Raw genomic sequence first — 14149 nt, forward strand, 5'->3', positions numbered from 1 at the left:
TTTTTTTGAGTAGTATTTTTGATGATTTCTTTATTTACATATTGGTGTTTAATCTATCAGTGTGGACTTGTGCTCATTGATTGTTTCGTTGTATTTGATTTTTTTGTAATAGGTATTTTCAAACTGTATTTATTTAATTGTATTTTGATAAAATAAAATTTGTTGAATAAAAAGTTGAAAGCAATAAACTAATATTAAAATAAGACCTTTCACATTTTTATTAAAACAAATTGTTTTATATTAAGTCTACTACTTGAATGAGATATTACATTCTATTCTTTTTCTAAATATCACTTAATTGTTCTCCTCATAAAAAATTACTTATTTATTTTTTTATAAAGTGCTGATGAATGACAACATATTTATAAGAATGTATCTATGATAACAATCACATTCAATAAGCTTTAGTAAAATATGAAGTTTTTATATATTTTTTGGTTATGTTTAATTTTTGTTTCTTTTTTTTCTTTGGTATCTTTTGTTTTCTTTCAAAATTCTTTTAACACTATTTGCCATTTTGATAGCTGTTCTTCTATTATATTTGTTGTGTATTAATCAGATACTTTTGAATAATTCTTTATAGAAATTTAGTTTCATTTATACTAGCCATTGTGTTTAGTTTCATTAATTAAATTCTCATTTATCATATTAATATTTCGTTAATTGTTCTAAATTTGTATTGAGATTAATTCGATGATTATTTTTTGATTTATTCAATGTTTCATTATGTTATGTAACTAAAAATTATTTCATATAAAATATTACTGTTAAATGAAAAGTCAATTGTAAGAATCTAAATTATAATTTAGTTATAAAAGAATAAAAACAATATCATATTATTGAATTCTATTTGAAAAAAATAAAAAGTTTTACTTTTTGAGTTTGTATTTCTTTTTTTTTTTAGTTGTTAGTTCAATACAAAGTTTGTAAATAAATTTTATTTATTAATTCTCTATTATTGAATTTCATTATTTCTTTATAAGTGATACAACTCATTATTAAATACACTGAATAATAACGGATAATAAATATAAATAATAATTGTTAAACCATTTATTAATAATGATATTTATTATGTAATAGTTAAAATAAAAATATACTTAAAGTTAATTAACTTAATTTTATTGAATTTTTCTTTTATTATTACTTCTTCAAACTTATTTTAAAGATTTTATCCAATCTTTAATTATTTGCTAAATATATTTTCCCTTTGTTATTGTTTATTACTAAAGAATTTTAAACCTTCTTAATATTTCTTTTATTCTTCCTTATTACTATTAATATTATCATTTGAAAAAGTGTATTAATCAATACCGTGTACTATTAATTGATTATTTATTAATTTAAATGCTATATATTCACAAAAATAATTCCATATATTCATGACTATTGTTTGAATATTAATTGATGCAATGATCTACTTACTTAAAACATTCATAAAGTGAATTAAATTCTATTAATTTTATTTAAATTTATATCTATCATATGTTACATACTCTATATTTTTAAACATATTCCTTTTCTTCTCTTTTAAATACTGTGAATAACTAATATCATATAGTATTACATGTTTAATACTCTCCCATCTTTAACTCTTTCATCATATTTATTATAAATATGAAATGTTTCAATATTAGGAAAGAACTTTCTTGAATAATCATTTAAAGGAATTAAATTAAAATGAAATCTTCCATATTTCATTTAGATCTTTTAATACCAATTTCTAAATTAATAAAATCATTATCATTAAAATATATTGATGTTATCATATTTCATTGTATTTCATTTTTCATCTAATGTTATTGTTTGTTGTTGTATTTCTTTCCGTTCTTCTTAATTTGAAAGAGAAATTTTTTTTAAGATTATCATTCTATTTTATTTTTATTAAAACTAATAAAATATGCCTTCCAAATTTTATTAATTTTCTTGTTAGTTATTGTACTCATTAAAATGATCCTTTAACTTAATTACTTAACAACTTAATGCCATGTTAATTATACATGCAATATTTATAACTACTGTTCATAATCTCTTCAGGGCGTTGTTTATTACTTATAGTTATTGTTTTATTTAATATTATTAACTTATCAAAAATAGGCCAAAAAGTATGTTAGTGAGGGACAATGCTATACTTAAATATTCTCTGTTAATAATAGAAAAAATTATAAAAATTGATTTTAAGAAAAGGCTATTAGAAAACCAAAAAAAGTAATTTAAAATGGATAATTGATAATGGTATAAGTTTTGGTGTTAAAAAATACAAAGTTTAAAAAGAAGAAAATAATTTTTCAATAACTTTTATTGAAAAAAATTATGTTCAAACAAATTTAATTAAAAAATATTTCCAAAAAAATTTTATTAATTTTTGTTAAATAAGACAAGTAAACATGTTTACAACATTTTAATGATTATAAAAATAATATTCATAACATAAAGTGCATTTTTTTAAAATTTAAATAAAAAAGATTTCTCCATTAAGTTATTTGCAATATAATTTATAAGATCCTTTTATTTTTGAGTTTAATTACTCCTTATTCATTCAAAAACCAATTCTTTTTCCATCACTGTAATAATCTAATCAATTTTTTATAAAACAGCTTCATAGAACAAACAAAATCAAAATTAAAATGATATAGATAAACAAAAAATAATGATAATAATTTAGGGTTTGAAAGAAAATTTCATTTAAAACCAAGAAATTCAAAAAGAAATAAAAAAGAAAATAAAGGAATCAAAAAAAAAAGAAAGGAAGAGATGTATTTAAAATCCTAATTCATGAGTGGATATACAACATTATTTAAAATAGTAATATTAGGAGATTCAAGGTTTGTTTAATGCTGTTGTTTAAAAAAAACAAAAATTTTTTTAAATAAAACAAAAATAATAAGAGTTAAGTGTTGGAAAAACATCATTATTACAACAATATATTACTAAAACATTTGCTGAACAAACTAAAACTACTGTTGGGGCTGATTTTATTACAAGAGAAATTGACATTGATGGAAAAGTTATTGCACTTCAAATTTGGGACACAGCAGGGAGTGAACGATTTTGTTCATTAGGGCCAGTTTTTTTTAGAGGAGCAGATTGTTGTGTATTAGTTTGTGATGTGACAAATGAAAGTACATTTGAACATTTAGACGATTGGAAAAAACAATTGTTTCAAAGTTTATCATTTGAAGATTTAAATAATTTTCCATTTGTTGTTGTTGGGAATAAAGTTTGTATTTCTTTAAAATTAATAATAAAGAAATATTATTAAATAAATAGTCTGATTGTAGTGATGAAGAAAGAGAAGTTAGTTTTGAAAAATTATCTCATTGGGGAGATGGAAAATACACTTATTTTGAGTGTAGTGCTAAAACTGGTTGGAACATTGATAATATTTTTATTGAAATTGCAACTCTTTTAAAAGAAAAACAAAAAATTAATTATTCTATGCCGTTTGTTTTTATTTTAATTTTTGTTGTTATTCATAATTTTCTTTATATTTATTTTTATTAGTGAATCAATTGAACCTTGTCGTCTTGAAGATGTTTCAAATATAAAGGTTAAAAAAGATTGTTGTTGATACTTTTTTTTATTTTGTTATAAAAAATATAAATATTTCAAATTTTTATATATTAAATTATAAAATATTATTAAGTTAATTATTATAAGAATTATTTAATGTATTAAAATTTATAAATTTGAATTTGTTTATTTAATTTATTTTATTCATTTAGATGGATCTTAATATGAATAAATGGAGAACATTAAAAATAAAATATACTTTAATTCCTCAATTTTATATTAAAAAAAAAAGAAAAAAACTCATAATGTTTAATTCAAATGGAAATTACATCGTTACTTGATGAAATGAATAAAGTAGGAGATACTACTATTGGTGCTCTTAAAGAAGAAAAAAAAAATGTACCAATTTTAAGTACAGAAGAAGCAAGAAAAAAGTCTATTGATTTAAAAGACAAAAAAGAAAAAAAACAAAACGAAGAAAATGGAGAAAAGAAAAGTTCACATACAAAAAAACCTATTAAAAAGTTATTAAAGTCATCATCTTCTAAAGAAGAAAATGATGGTAAAAGTAAAAAACCAAAATCAACAACTTCAGACACAAAAGATGAAAAGAAAAAAACGATTAAAAAGAAAGTAACGAAAGAAGAAAAAGAAGAAAAAGATAAAAAACGAAAAGAAATAAAGAAAGAAAAGAAAATCACAACAAAAAGTAAAAAAGAAAAGAAAGATAAAACTGAAGAACATGAAGAAACGAATGAAGATGAAAAAAAAGAGTTAAAAAGAAAAAGAACAACAAAAATTGAGAGTAGTGAAAAAAGTCATGAAGAAAAAAAACCAAGAAAAAGTGATAAACGAACTAAAATTATATTATCAGGATTTGATGTTGAACATGACCCCTTTATTGAAGAGATTAAAACCTCCCCATTTTTTAATGTTCAAAAAACTATGGATGACATTAAACTTGTTTTTGTTCATAAATCAATGAGAACAGAAAAAGTGTTGGACGCCATTGTTAAAGGAATTCCAGTTGTAAATGAACAATACTTAGAAGAATGTGTAAAAGAAAATCGAGAAGTTGAAATTGATCCATATTTATTAACCGAAGCTTTTCCTGGTCTTTTAGTCACAAGTCAAGAAAGAAAAAATTTATTTAAAGAATTATCTATTTGCATTTGTGGACAACCAAAAATTCTTGCCACTAAACTAAGTGCTTGGATTGAACGACTTGGTGGTAAAATTACTATCCGACCAAAAGATGCAGATGTAATAATATGTGGACAGTTAAAACATCATTTAACACTAAGAGAAAAAAAGAATGATAATGTTCAAATAGTAGCAGAAAAATGGTTATACGATTCAATCGGTTCAATGAAAGTAATGGATTATAAAAGTTATAAAATTGATGTTGAAGCAATTCAACCTGAAAATGATTAATAAGATGATCAGATTGATTGAAAAAACAAGATGATTAAAAACAATTACGAATAAAATAATTTTTTAAATTAAATTGTTATAATTTTTTGATTTTGAGCTTTGAAATAACAATGATTTTTGAAATTAGATCGAATAGTTTGTAATGTTGACTTTTCAATTTTTTCTTTCAGTAAAGAAGTGATAAAAGAATCAGATAATTTATTTGAAACAGTTTCTATTAATGCATAAGCTTCATCAGCAGAGGTAACTTTCATTAAATCACCTGAAATAGTAAATATTATTAATTAATTGATAATAAAAGAAATAATAAAAATAAAAAGAAGCAGCAAACTTTTTAAGTACTTCAAATAATTAATTGCGATAATATATAAAACATCTTTTCCTTCATACAAATAATAATCCCAAATACGTATAACTAACCTAACAGGAAAAACATCAATAAATAAATCAGCAAACCAAGTAATAAAATAGTTAAGTTCAAATCCTATTGCACTTAATTTATCATATAATATTGCTATTTCTATTTTAAATAAACGAGGAAAAATAAATAATGTTTCTGGCATTTCAATATCTAAGAAGTTACCAATGGAATATTTATCACTTCTTAATTGTCTTAATAATGAAAATGCTACATCCTCACCAACAACACATAACAACAACCCACCAATTTTACAGAGTGATGGTGTAACTACACTTTTGATTTTTTTATTTCTTTCTTCATCACTTAATTCTACTGATTCATCTCCAATAGTCTCATCATATAAGTAAGAAACAACTAATCTTTCTAATTTATATTTTCCTCTTCCTTCAATAAATACTCTATGGTCATTAAAAACATTAAGATTCATCCTAATTTCTTTTAATATTTCTGGACTAATTCGTTTACTTCCTTCTGAAAAGGATTTTAAATATTCTTCATGAACAGCTTTTGTTGATGTAGCATGAGTAAAACATTCCCACATTCTTGCTCGGACATTTGGGTTTAATACACTCAAATGTTTTTTAACCCATTTTTGTTCTTTAGTAGTTGCATTTTTCCATTGTCCAACAATAACAGACCATTTTACATTATCTGAATGTCTTTCTTTACGTGGTGATTGATCAGGATATGATACTTCAAAATTAAATGCATCATACGTATGTGTTTCATCAGTTTCTGGTTCCTCTTCAATATTTAATAGTTGTGCTTTTGCAAAGTGTTTTAATTTTTCTGCGTAATCGTATGGAGTCATTCCATTATTATCAATAGAAACAATAGATGCTCCATTTTGAATAAGATATTTTACTACACTTGGTTCTGCACATGTTGTTGCTGCTGCTACATGAAGTGGTGTTTTACCTTCATTATCAATTGCATTTATATTAATACTAGCATTTTCTGGAATATTTTTATTTTCTTTTCTCATTGAATTTTCAACTATCATCTCAACTAAAATTAAATTATTGGTTCGTGCTGCTAAATGTAACGGGGTTTCTCCTTTTTCATTTTTTGCTCCACAAATACATCCTGCTGTTATAACTGCATGACACAAATCAATTACTTCATATGAATGAAGAGATAATATGATATGTAATAAAAGTGGTTCTTTTATTAAATCTCTATTTTTTTGTAATAACGTCCTCACGGTTTTGAGGTCACCTTTCTCTACTGCATTTTTCAATAGAGTGGTTTTTGGTTCCATTATTTTTATTCTCTTTTTTCTTGTTTTTTTCTCTTTTTCCTTTTTTTAGTTTTTTATTTGTTGTATAAACAAGTTTTCTTATAAATATTATAAATTATTCTTCTGTTTGAAATCTGAGATATATCTCAATAATTGTCCTTTCATTTCTTCATTGATACCATCATTTTCTACTAATAACTGAATTTCTTTCTCAGGTTCATCAATTCCACATTCAACCCATTTCTCACTTTCTTCTCCCTTAATTAATACTTTAAGTATTAGTTTCTCTTTAATAATTTCATTTGGAATTGTTTGAACACTTGTTGCATTGTATTTCGCTTGTAATGAGTTTAATTGATGACGAGCATTTTTGAGCATCATTTCTAAAATATCTATCTGACTTTTAACTGAATCAATTTGGATTTTTAATTCTTCTTTATTTATTTGTTCATAACTCATTAGTAACAAATAATAAATTTTAAAGATTGTCCTAATAATGAGATGAAATGAAAAAGAAAACAAAAAGAAACAACACACATGATCTTTGCGTTAGGAAATAACACAGCAAGAACAGCAATGATTTGACCTTCTTGACATAATTTCATCTGGACTAATTGCTGTTCCACCTCCAACAATAGGACGGTTATTGTTTATTTCCATTCTTCTTGTTGGTCTCCAAGGAGGTGGTTCTATATATTCTTCTCCTGTCTCTTCACAGGTTTTTCGTTTAAGAATTCTTCTGTACATATCAGCACTTTCACAATCATATTTAACACAGTACGTAGGTGGATCAAAAGGGTGAATATCAAAATATTCTTTTGCTCTTTTGTTTCCTCCAAGCCTCATCATTACCAATTGTTGTGGCTTAAAATTATCTAACGTAAGTGACCTAACAAATGAAATATGAACACCATATGATCTATGAATACCAGCACAATTCATACATAAATAAACTCCATTATTTAAAGAACACCATGTAGGGTTATTTTTGCCACAATCAAAGCATTTCTATCAATAAGTATTTTTCATTTAAGATAAACTATTTTCCAAACTTGGTTTTCTGGTTCTTCCATTTCTTTCGAGAAAAAAGAAGTTTGGTCAATTGGTTGCTCTGACATTTTGAATTGAACTTTTTTAGTATTTTCTTTTTTAGAATAACATTTTTATTTTATTTTTTGTTATTTAAACTATTTTTTATTAATTAAAATAAATAGTTTAATTATTATTAATAATCAAAAAACAAAAAAAGGGTTTACAAAAGATCAAAATTAAATCAGACCATGCCACCCAAGGACGCTAAGGGAAAAGGAGCTGCTGCAGGAAAGAAAGGTGCTTTAACTAAACCAAAAAAATCATCTGGAGGAAAAGCTCCAAAGAAATCATGGTCAAAGACTAAAGTCAAGGAAAAGTTAAACAATGCTGTTTTATTCGACAAAGCCACTCTTGACAAATGTACTAAGGAAGTTCCATCAATGAAAGTCATTACACCAGCTGTTGTTGCTGATAGAATGAAAATTACATGTTCCCTTGCTAAAATTCTTCTTAAAGACTTAGAAAAGAAAGAATTAATCGTTCCAGTTAAAGTTGATAATCACATTTGGATCTATACTAGATCAGCTAAACACGCTACTGCTGCCCCAACTGAAGCTGAAAAGAAACCAGCTAAGGGATCAAAGAAACAAGTTAAAGCTTAATTAATATATTGCTTTGAATTAATTTTAATTAAACAAGATTGGTTTCTTTTTATTGATTTAGTAATTAGGGCTTTTTTATTTATGATTAAATCTTATTTTTCTTTTGATTAATGATTGGTATTTGTTGTTGTTTTGTTTTTTATTGTCTTTGTTACTTTTTTCTTCCTCCCTTTAGAATAAAAGTTCATTTTCATTTTCAAATAAATTTTTGGTATTTAACCCTTTCATCTACTCATTGGGTTCCTCATTATATGCCATGTTGTATTATTTGTTCTGAATTATTGTTTGGCTTTAACTGGTATATTTTCTTTCAACAACCACTTGGTTGTATTGTATGGTTAATTGTTTATGTTTTTATTCATGAATTTGGACATATTATAATATTGTTATATCATGGACACCCTTTTGAAATCCAATTTTCATGTTATTCAGTATCTGTTCATCATAACTGTAAAGACCCAATCATTTATTCTTCAGGGATTGTATTTTTGTATCTTTTCTTAAACATTGCATCAATGGTATCATATAATGATTATACAATAATTGGATTATTATTATGTTTAGTAGATTCTCTTCCATTAAAATGGATGGATGGGTTTTATTGTAATTAAACCAAGTTAAATTATTTATTTCACTGAATTACTAAATAGAGTAGATGTTGTTGCTGTAGTGTCTTGTTGAAGAGAGTCAGTTAGTGGAGTATCGTTTATGTCTTTTGTTTGATTTAAGACATGTGTTAATTGATCTATCAACTGATCATTTTCTTCATCAGTTTCATCTTCACTTGATGATGGACTTTTTAAGTCTTCTATAAATTCATCAAACAGTTTATCAAAGTTAGTTGTATTTATATTTCCATTTGGTAGTAAGCCATCTGATTTAGTAACAAACCCATTAATGTCTGAGTCTATTCCAATGACGTCAGTAATGTCATCTTTTAGAATACTTTCTAATTCATTTTGTTCAAGTATTTCTTTATAGTCTTCTATTAAATCTTCTATTTTGACTTCACTGACACTGTCTTCAATTAAAGGAGATGATATTCGTTTTGACTCTTCAGAATGACAATATTCCTTGGTTATTAGTAATTTAAAAGAAAGAAGAGAGATAAACAATCAAACGTCAAAAAGTTTAGTGTATTGAGGAATAAAATGATATTGTGATGATTGTTGATTTAAATTAAGTAAATGACTGAATCCAATAAGTATCATTTTACCTAATACCTCTTGATATGACTGGTTTTCAGTATTTTGTAGTATATAATTATAATATCTATTGAATTGTAACGTCTTCATTTTAAGTTGGCATTGTGATGACTTTCCATATTCTAGTGGAAATTCATTATTTAAATTGATGTCATTATTAATGAATTTATTAATAATTATTCCAAAGAGTTCGTTATGAATATTAAGAAAATTGGCAATTTGGATTGGTAAAAATCCAATAGTGTTATGAATAGAGAATAATTGGGCATGTTTAGTTATAAGATTTAAGATTTTTTTTGTTATCTCTTCATTACAACAATCGTTGTGCATAAGAAATGGATTTATATATGTTAGTTCATTAAAATAAATTGATCCATTTTTAATGAATACTTTATGTGAATCATTTTCAGGAGTAATATAACTAGGAAGATATTCTGAACATTCAGCTAATATTAATTGACCATCCTCATCAAAAACTTCAAAAATTACATTATTATTTTTACTAAATTCAATCAATTTATTAATTATAAACCATTCGTCTTGAATTGAATGTTGTATATTAATAATTGACACCTTTTCTTTGTATTCTTCGTTTTCAATAAAATCCATAAAATGAACAATGTCATGATCAACTTCCCATTCAATAAAATCACCATCATCTCCTTTTTTATAACAATGTATTTCCAGACAATTTACAATACTTTTACATTTTCTCTTATTCTCAATAAGTTGGTTAAATGTTATATTCAATTCATTCATTTTTTTATTATTATTTTAGTAGTTCTTTTTATTAGTAAAAAAAATATTTTAATTATTTAATTTTAAATAAAAGTGGTTTAATGATAATACGGTTGGTTAAATCCTTATTGTGGTGTATATCCATATTGTTGTGGAGGCTGGTTTATTGGGTTATTGTATTGACCTCTTGGCACTTGTTGATAAGGATTATATCCTAGTTGATTTGGTGGATATCCATTTGGTGGGATGTATTGAGGTTGTTGCATCTGAGGACCAACTCCATAATTTGGTTGTTGCTGACTTCTTGGTGGTAGTTGAGGTGGTTGATTTCTTGGTGGTAATTGAGGTGGTTGATTTCTTGGTGGTAATTGAGGTGGTACTTGAGTATTTTGTTGGCTTCTTGGTGGTAGTTGAGGTGGTTGATTTCTTACAGGAAGTTGAGGTGGTAGGTTATATGTTTCGTTTGGTTGTTGAGATGGTTGGTAAGCTACTTGAGAAGAAAATGGAGGTTGTGTAGATTCAAGATATTGTGGGATTGGCTGTTGTTGATAACTTCTTTGAGGTACAGGTGGAAATGTTTGATCAATACCTGAGGATGGAGGTTGTTGATTGTTTCTATTTTGGTATGTACGTGATGGTACAGTAGGTGGTAATGGATTATAACCAATTTCTTGAGGCATTGGTTGAGAAGGTATTTGAGGTGTGAATTGTTGTCCTATTGAAGGGGGTATTTGACTAGGAAGGTTTGATATGTTTTGGTTATTACTTTCTTGTTGAGATTTTAATTGAGCCAATTGTTGAGGGCTTGGTTGTAAAGCAGCAAAGTCATTATATTTCATTGGTTCCATACCCACAACATAACCTTGTTGATGGGTAAGTGGGATGTAACCACATTTATAATTTAGTTGATATTTTGACTTTGGTGTTTCTAAACTAAAGTTCTTTTTAGGTTTTGAAGGATTAGAAGGATCTTCTACTTCAAGAGAAATTCCTTCAATTGATGGAATATCAAACCCATCACTTTCAGGTTGAGCTGGAACATTACCAAGAGCTTGTTCAGTATATTGAGGTGGGACTTGATTGATTGTGTCGGTATATTGAGGTGGAGGATTATTTATAGAAGGTTGTAAAGGAATTTGTTCTATACCAACAGGGATATTATAAAAATCTGGATTTATACTTCTCAAGCGTTGGAGAAGGATACTAACTCTTCCTCCATCATCTAAACCAATATTTAGAGTTGATTTTATTTCAATATTTGGTAATTTAAATTTTCCTTTTCCAACACTTGACCCTTCACGAGAGAATAATGCTGGGTTTTTATTTAAAATTTCAAGATCACAAAAAGCACCTTCTTGATAAGTGATAAGATAAGACTGATTAAAAATGACAATTCCTTTTGGACAGTCAACATAATAAGTAGAATAAACAGAACCATTAAGAGTAAAACTACAATACGGATAAAATTTTTTTTGACTCATCAATGATAAATCAGAAGCAGAAAGGATAGTTATCATATATTTTCCTTGATAACTAACATTCTTAGGAATTAAACTGGTATTTAAATTCCAATAAATACTTCTTAAACAAGTAACATTTACATCAATTACTCCTGACGGCAGTATTGGAGCAAGGTATTCAATTGATTCAGTCTCAAATAAATCAGGAACTTCAAATGTAGTTGTTCCTAATGAATATGACTTATCCCTACTTGGTTTAGCAAATACTTCAAATTGAATTTGATCACCAACAGTAGTTTCAACATAAAGAATTTGATTAAGTAATGTATTTGTACAATCAGTTTTACCGTTGGGAGTTATTGGGACTAATGTTTGAGTGTCAGTAGAATTACTCTTAACACTAACAGTAAACTGATATCCTTTAGTAGAAATTTTCTTTGATATTTTATAAAAACTATCAAGTAATCCATAGAGTTTATTAAACTTTAATTCTAATAACATTTTAGCATTTGGACTTATCATTTGTCTAATAATTTGACAACCTCCAGAAATACATTTTGCAATGATATATAAATATCCTTTTACATCTATTTTTAGAATATGATAAGTAGTTTCTCCATTATTCATTGCTGGTACCTTCCATTCTGCTTTTCCAAGTGGGTCATCACTCCCAACTGTGTCATGATCAAATAACTCAAATACTACAGTCTCTCCAATATTATATTTAACATCAAATTTCTCATTCCAAATTGGGTCAAGTGTACAATCAATAATTTGTGTTTTTAACTTTTTACCTTCAGAGGTAAATACTACATATGGGTCTGACGTATAAATATCTCCAATTTCGACATTTTTAGCACAAAATATGTTAAGTTCAATTTGCATTTAATTTATAAATTTTATTAGTTCTTCAATGGAATTAATTGATATGATGAAAAAAACGAAAATTCAATTCCTCATTTAAAATTTTACAAAAAAAAGGAACTAAAAACTAAAAAAAATAAAAATGTTTCCAAATATAGATTTAGGGAAATTACCACCAAAAAGTGATAATATTGATGAAATGTTAGAAATTGAACACGAAATGATAGTTAACGCACTCACCTATTTTCCTAACTCTTTTACCTTTAATATTGAACCTAACTCAGAAAAACACACAATAACAATTAAGGGTTCATACTGGGACGCTGGTTGTAAAATTGGTTTAACTGTTTGTGGATGGAAAAATGGTTTTTACAAAGATTGCTTGTTTTCTCCAGATGAATCAAATTTCGAAAAGACATTTTCTTATATTGAAGATGGATATTATGATGCATTAATAATTAGAGATGATGTTATTAAAAGAAAAGAAGCTTTTTATATTGGAAAACCAATTAAATTTAAAGTAACTCAATGTTTAAGTAACGCAGTTGATATAGAAATTGAAAGGGCAAAAGAAGGTAGTTGTATTGTTATTTATAAAGATTCAACAATTATTAAAACAAAAAGAATTCTTGTTGGAACAACAAAACTTAGAGTTAAGTTAAATAAAGACGACAACGCTAAACATATTTATGTCTTTAAATATTACCAAAATTGTTTTACTCGCATTGATAAAAATGTCCCATATAATGCGTTAGAAATAGTAATTCTCTAAACTGTATTTATAGTATCATTTTCTTTATTTATTTTCTCGGTTAAATTAAAAAAGTTCAATATGGAAGAACGAAATAGCTCTAAAATAACAATAAAATCAATTGATAATTGTGTTCATAATGGTCATTGAATATTCTCATTAATAGTATTTATTATTACTTTATTATTTATTTTTATGTTTTTATTTGAGTTGAATGAAATAAATTTATTTATTATTTATTTTCATACAATAAAATAAAAAGAGTTTATGTTATCAATTAATACAAATATTTAATGGACAATTTAGATACACTACAATGAATTTAATTGTTCTCTCTTTAATAAAACATTAATCAACATTTTATTCAATTAATTGAATGAAGAAACAAATAATAAGTCCATTTAAAATGAAGAATAAAAAATATATTATATAAGCATCATTTAATAATGAACAACAACAATAAATATAATATACCAAAATGAAATATAGGTGATAATAAGAGAGATAACAAAACATATCAAAATAGAAAGAAAATTAATAAATGATTATATTTATTTAAAACTATCCAATATATCATCAATAAAATGAATTAATAAATAAGAAAATATAATGATATAAATAATGAAATGATTAACATTTAAGACACATTCTTAAATTGTACAACATTAATATAAATCATAACAAGAATTAATAATATGAGGAAAATTTGAATAAGTATTAAATTAACATTTGTAATGATATTTAATTTAAATAGTTCATGAAGAATTATTGACATTTTATTTTCATCTCTACAACTTTGTTTTTTAAGTAACATTTACATATTTATTCT

General features: G+C 25.2%; 10 protein-coding genes across 10 annotated transcripts, besides 33 other annotated features; 4 read left to right on the plus strand and 6 right to left on the minus strand.

Annotated features, from left to right (window-relative positions):
- Positions 1-126: 126 nt before the first annotated feature.
- Positions 127-161: a sequence feature (AT_rich).
- A 148-nt stretch (positions 162-309) lies between these two features.
- Positions 310-340: a sequence feature (AT_rich).
- Positions 341-420: 80 nt separating this feature from the next.
- Positions 421-489: a microsatellite.
- A 305-nt stretch (positions 490-794) lies between these two features.
- Positions 795-866: a sequence feature (AT_rich).
- Positions 867-927: 61 nt separating this feature from the next.
- Positions 928-950: a sequence feature (AT_rich).
- A 71-nt stretch (positions 951-1021) lies between these two features.
- Positions 1022-1146: a sequence feature (AT_rich).
- A 157-nt stretch (positions 1147-1303) lies between these two features.
- On the minus strand, positions 1304-1701 carry EDI_182640 (uncharacterized protein; the record flags this gene model as incomplete). Its single annotated transcript, XM_001740168.1, has 2 exons — positions 1304-1417; positions 1579-1701. The coding sequence occupies 2 exons, from the start codon at positions 1699-1701 to the stop codon at positions 1304-1306; spliced, it is 237 nt and encodes a 78-aa protein (XP_001740220.1).
- Positions 1322-1349: a sequence feature (AT_rich).
- Positions 1445-1478: a sequence feature (AT_rich).
- A 146-nt stretch (positions 1702-1847) lies between the features above and the next one.
- Positions 1848-1902: a sequence feature (AT_rich).
- Positions 1903-2146: 244 nt separating this feature from the next.
- Positions 2147-2181: a sequence feature (AT_rich).
- A 96-nt stretch (positions 2182-2277) lies between these two features.
- Positions 2278-2376: a sequence feature (AT_rich).
- Positions 2377-2439: 63 nt separating this feature from the next.
- Positions 2440-2464: a sequence feature (AT_rich).
- A 239-nt stretch (positions 2465-2703) lies between these two features.
- Positions 2704-2755: a microsatellite.
- Positions 2756-2775: 20 nt separating this feature from the next.
- On the plus strand, positions 2776-3571 carry EDI_182650 (uncharacterized protein; the record flags this gene model as incomplete). The annotated part of the gene is made up of 4 exons (XM_001740169.1): positions 2776-2825; positions 2896-3220; positions 3271-3443; positions 3505-3571. The coding sequence occupies 4 exons, from the start codon at positions 2776-2778 to the stop codon at positions 3569-3571; spliced, it is 615 nt and encodes a 204-aa protein (XP_001740221.1).
- Positions 2844-2887: a sequence feature (AT_rich).
- Positions 3232-3269: a sequence feature (AT_rich).
- Positions 3445-3502: a microsatellite.
- Positions 3572-3574: 3 nt separating the features above from the next.
- Positions 3575-3718: a sequence feature (AT_rich).
- Positions 3719-3754: 36 nt separating this feature from the next.
- Positions 3755-3812: a sequence feature (AT_rich).
- Positions 3813-3831: 19 nt separating this feature from the next.
- EDI_182660 (uncharacterized protein) lies at positions 3832-4947 on the plus strand (the record flags this gene model as incomplete). Its single annotated transcript, XM_001740170.1, has 1 exon — positions 3832-4947. One exon carries the CDS (start codon positions 3832-3834, stop codon positions 4945-4947), a length of 1116 nt encoding a protein of 371 aa, XP_001740222.1.
- Positions 3960-4009: a microsatellite.
- Positions 4121-4246: a microsatellite.
- Positions 4259-4357: a microsatellite.
- Positions 4948-4996: 49 nt separating the features above from the next.
- Positions 4997-5035: a sequence feature (AT_rich).
- EDI_182670 (ankyrin repeat-containing protein, putative) lies at positions 5016-6629 on the minus strand (the record flags this gene model as incomplete). Its single annotated transcript, XM_001740171.1, has 2 exons — positions 5016-5209; positions 5279-6629. 2 exons carry the CDS (start codon positions 6627-6629, stop codon positions 5016-5018), a joined length of 1545 nt encoding a protein of 514 aa, XP_001740223.1.
- Positions 5219-5266: a sequence feature (AT_rich).
- Positions 6617-6691: a microsatellite.
- Positions 6692-6707: 16 nt separating this feature from the next.
- Positions 6708-6728: a sequence feature (AT_rich).
- Positions 6717-7067, minus strand: EDI_182680 (uncharacterized protein; the record flags this gene model as incomplete). The annotated part of the gene is made up of 2 exons (XM_001740172.1): positions 6717-7039; positions 7064-7067. 2 exons carry the CDS (start codon positions 7065-7067, stop codon positions 6717-6719), a joined length of 327 nt encoding a protein of 108 aa, XP_001740224.1.
- A 90-nt stretch (positions 7068-7157) lies between these two features.
- On the minus strand, positions 7158-7726 carry EDI_182690 (arf GTPase-activating protein, putative; the record flags this gene model as incomplete). The annotated part of the gene is made up of 2 exons (XM_001740173.1): positions 7158-7616; positions 7661-7726. 2 exons carry the CDS (start codon positions 7724-7726, stop codon positions 7158-7160), a joined length of 525 nt encoding a protein of 174 aa, XP_001740225.1.
- A 12-nt stretch (positions 7727-7738) lies between these two features.
- Positions 7739-7856: a sequence feature (AT_rich).
- A 32-nt stretch (positions 7857-7888) lies between these two features.
- Positions 7889-8302, plus strand: EDI_182700 (40S ribosomal protein S25, putative; the record flags this gene model as incomplete). Its single annotated transcript, XM_001740174.1, has 1 exon — positions 7889-8302. One exon carries the CDS (start codon positions 7889-7891, stop codon positions 8300-8302), a length of 414 nt encoding a protein of 137 aa, XP_001740226.1.
- Positions 8303-8928: 626 nt separating this feature from the next.
- Positions 8929-10266, minus strand: EDI_182710 (uncharacterized protein; the record flags this gene model as incomplete). The annotated part of the gene is made up of 2 exons (XM_001740175.1): positions 8929-9375; positions 9424-10266. The coding sequence occupies 2 exons, from the start codon at positions 10264-10266 to the stop codon at positions 8929-8931; spliced, it is 1290 nt and encodes a 429-aa protein (XP_001740227.1).
- Positions 9661-9688: a sequence feature (AT_rich).
- Positions 9988-10038: a sequence feature (AT_rich).
- Positions 10265-10338: a sequence feature (AT_rich).
- A 32-nt stretch (positions 10339-10370) lies between these two features.
- Positions 10371-12590, minus strand: EDI_182720 (uncharacterized protein; the record flags this gene model as incomplete). Its single annotated transcript, XM_001740176.1, has 1 exon — positions 10371-12590. The coding sequence occupies one exon, from the start codon at positions 12588-12590 to the stop codon at positions 10371-10373; it is 2220 nt and encodes a 739-aa protein (XP_001740228.1).
- Positions 12589-12610: a sequence feature (AT_rich).
- A 101-nt stretch (positions 12611-12711) lies between these two features.
- EDI_182730 (uncharacterized protein) lies at positions 12712-13341 on the plus strand (the record flags this gene model as incomplete). The annotated part of the gene is made up of 1 exon (XM_001740177.1): positions 12712-13341. The coding sequence occupies one exon, from the start codon at positions 12712-12714 to the stop codon at positions 13339-13341; it is 630 nt and encodes a 209-aa protein (XP_001740229.1).
- A 137-nt stretch (positions 13342-13478) lies between these two features.
- Positions 13479-13581: a sequence feature (AT_rich).
- A 151-nt stretch (positions 13582-13732) lies between these two features.
- Positions 13733-13753: a sequence feature (AT_rich).
- Positions 13754-13850: 97 nt separating this feature from the next.
- Positions 13851-13943: a sequence feature (AT_rich).
- Between the last annotated feature and the right edge of the window lie 206 nt (positions 13944-14149).

This window comes from Entamoeba dispar, genomic scaffold (assembly GCF_000209125.1).
Source record: "Entamoeba dispar SAW760 scf_1105229462771 genomic scaffold, whole genome shotgun sequence".
NCBI lineage: Eukaryota > Evosea > Mastigamoebida > Endamoebidae > Entamoeba > Entamoeba dispar.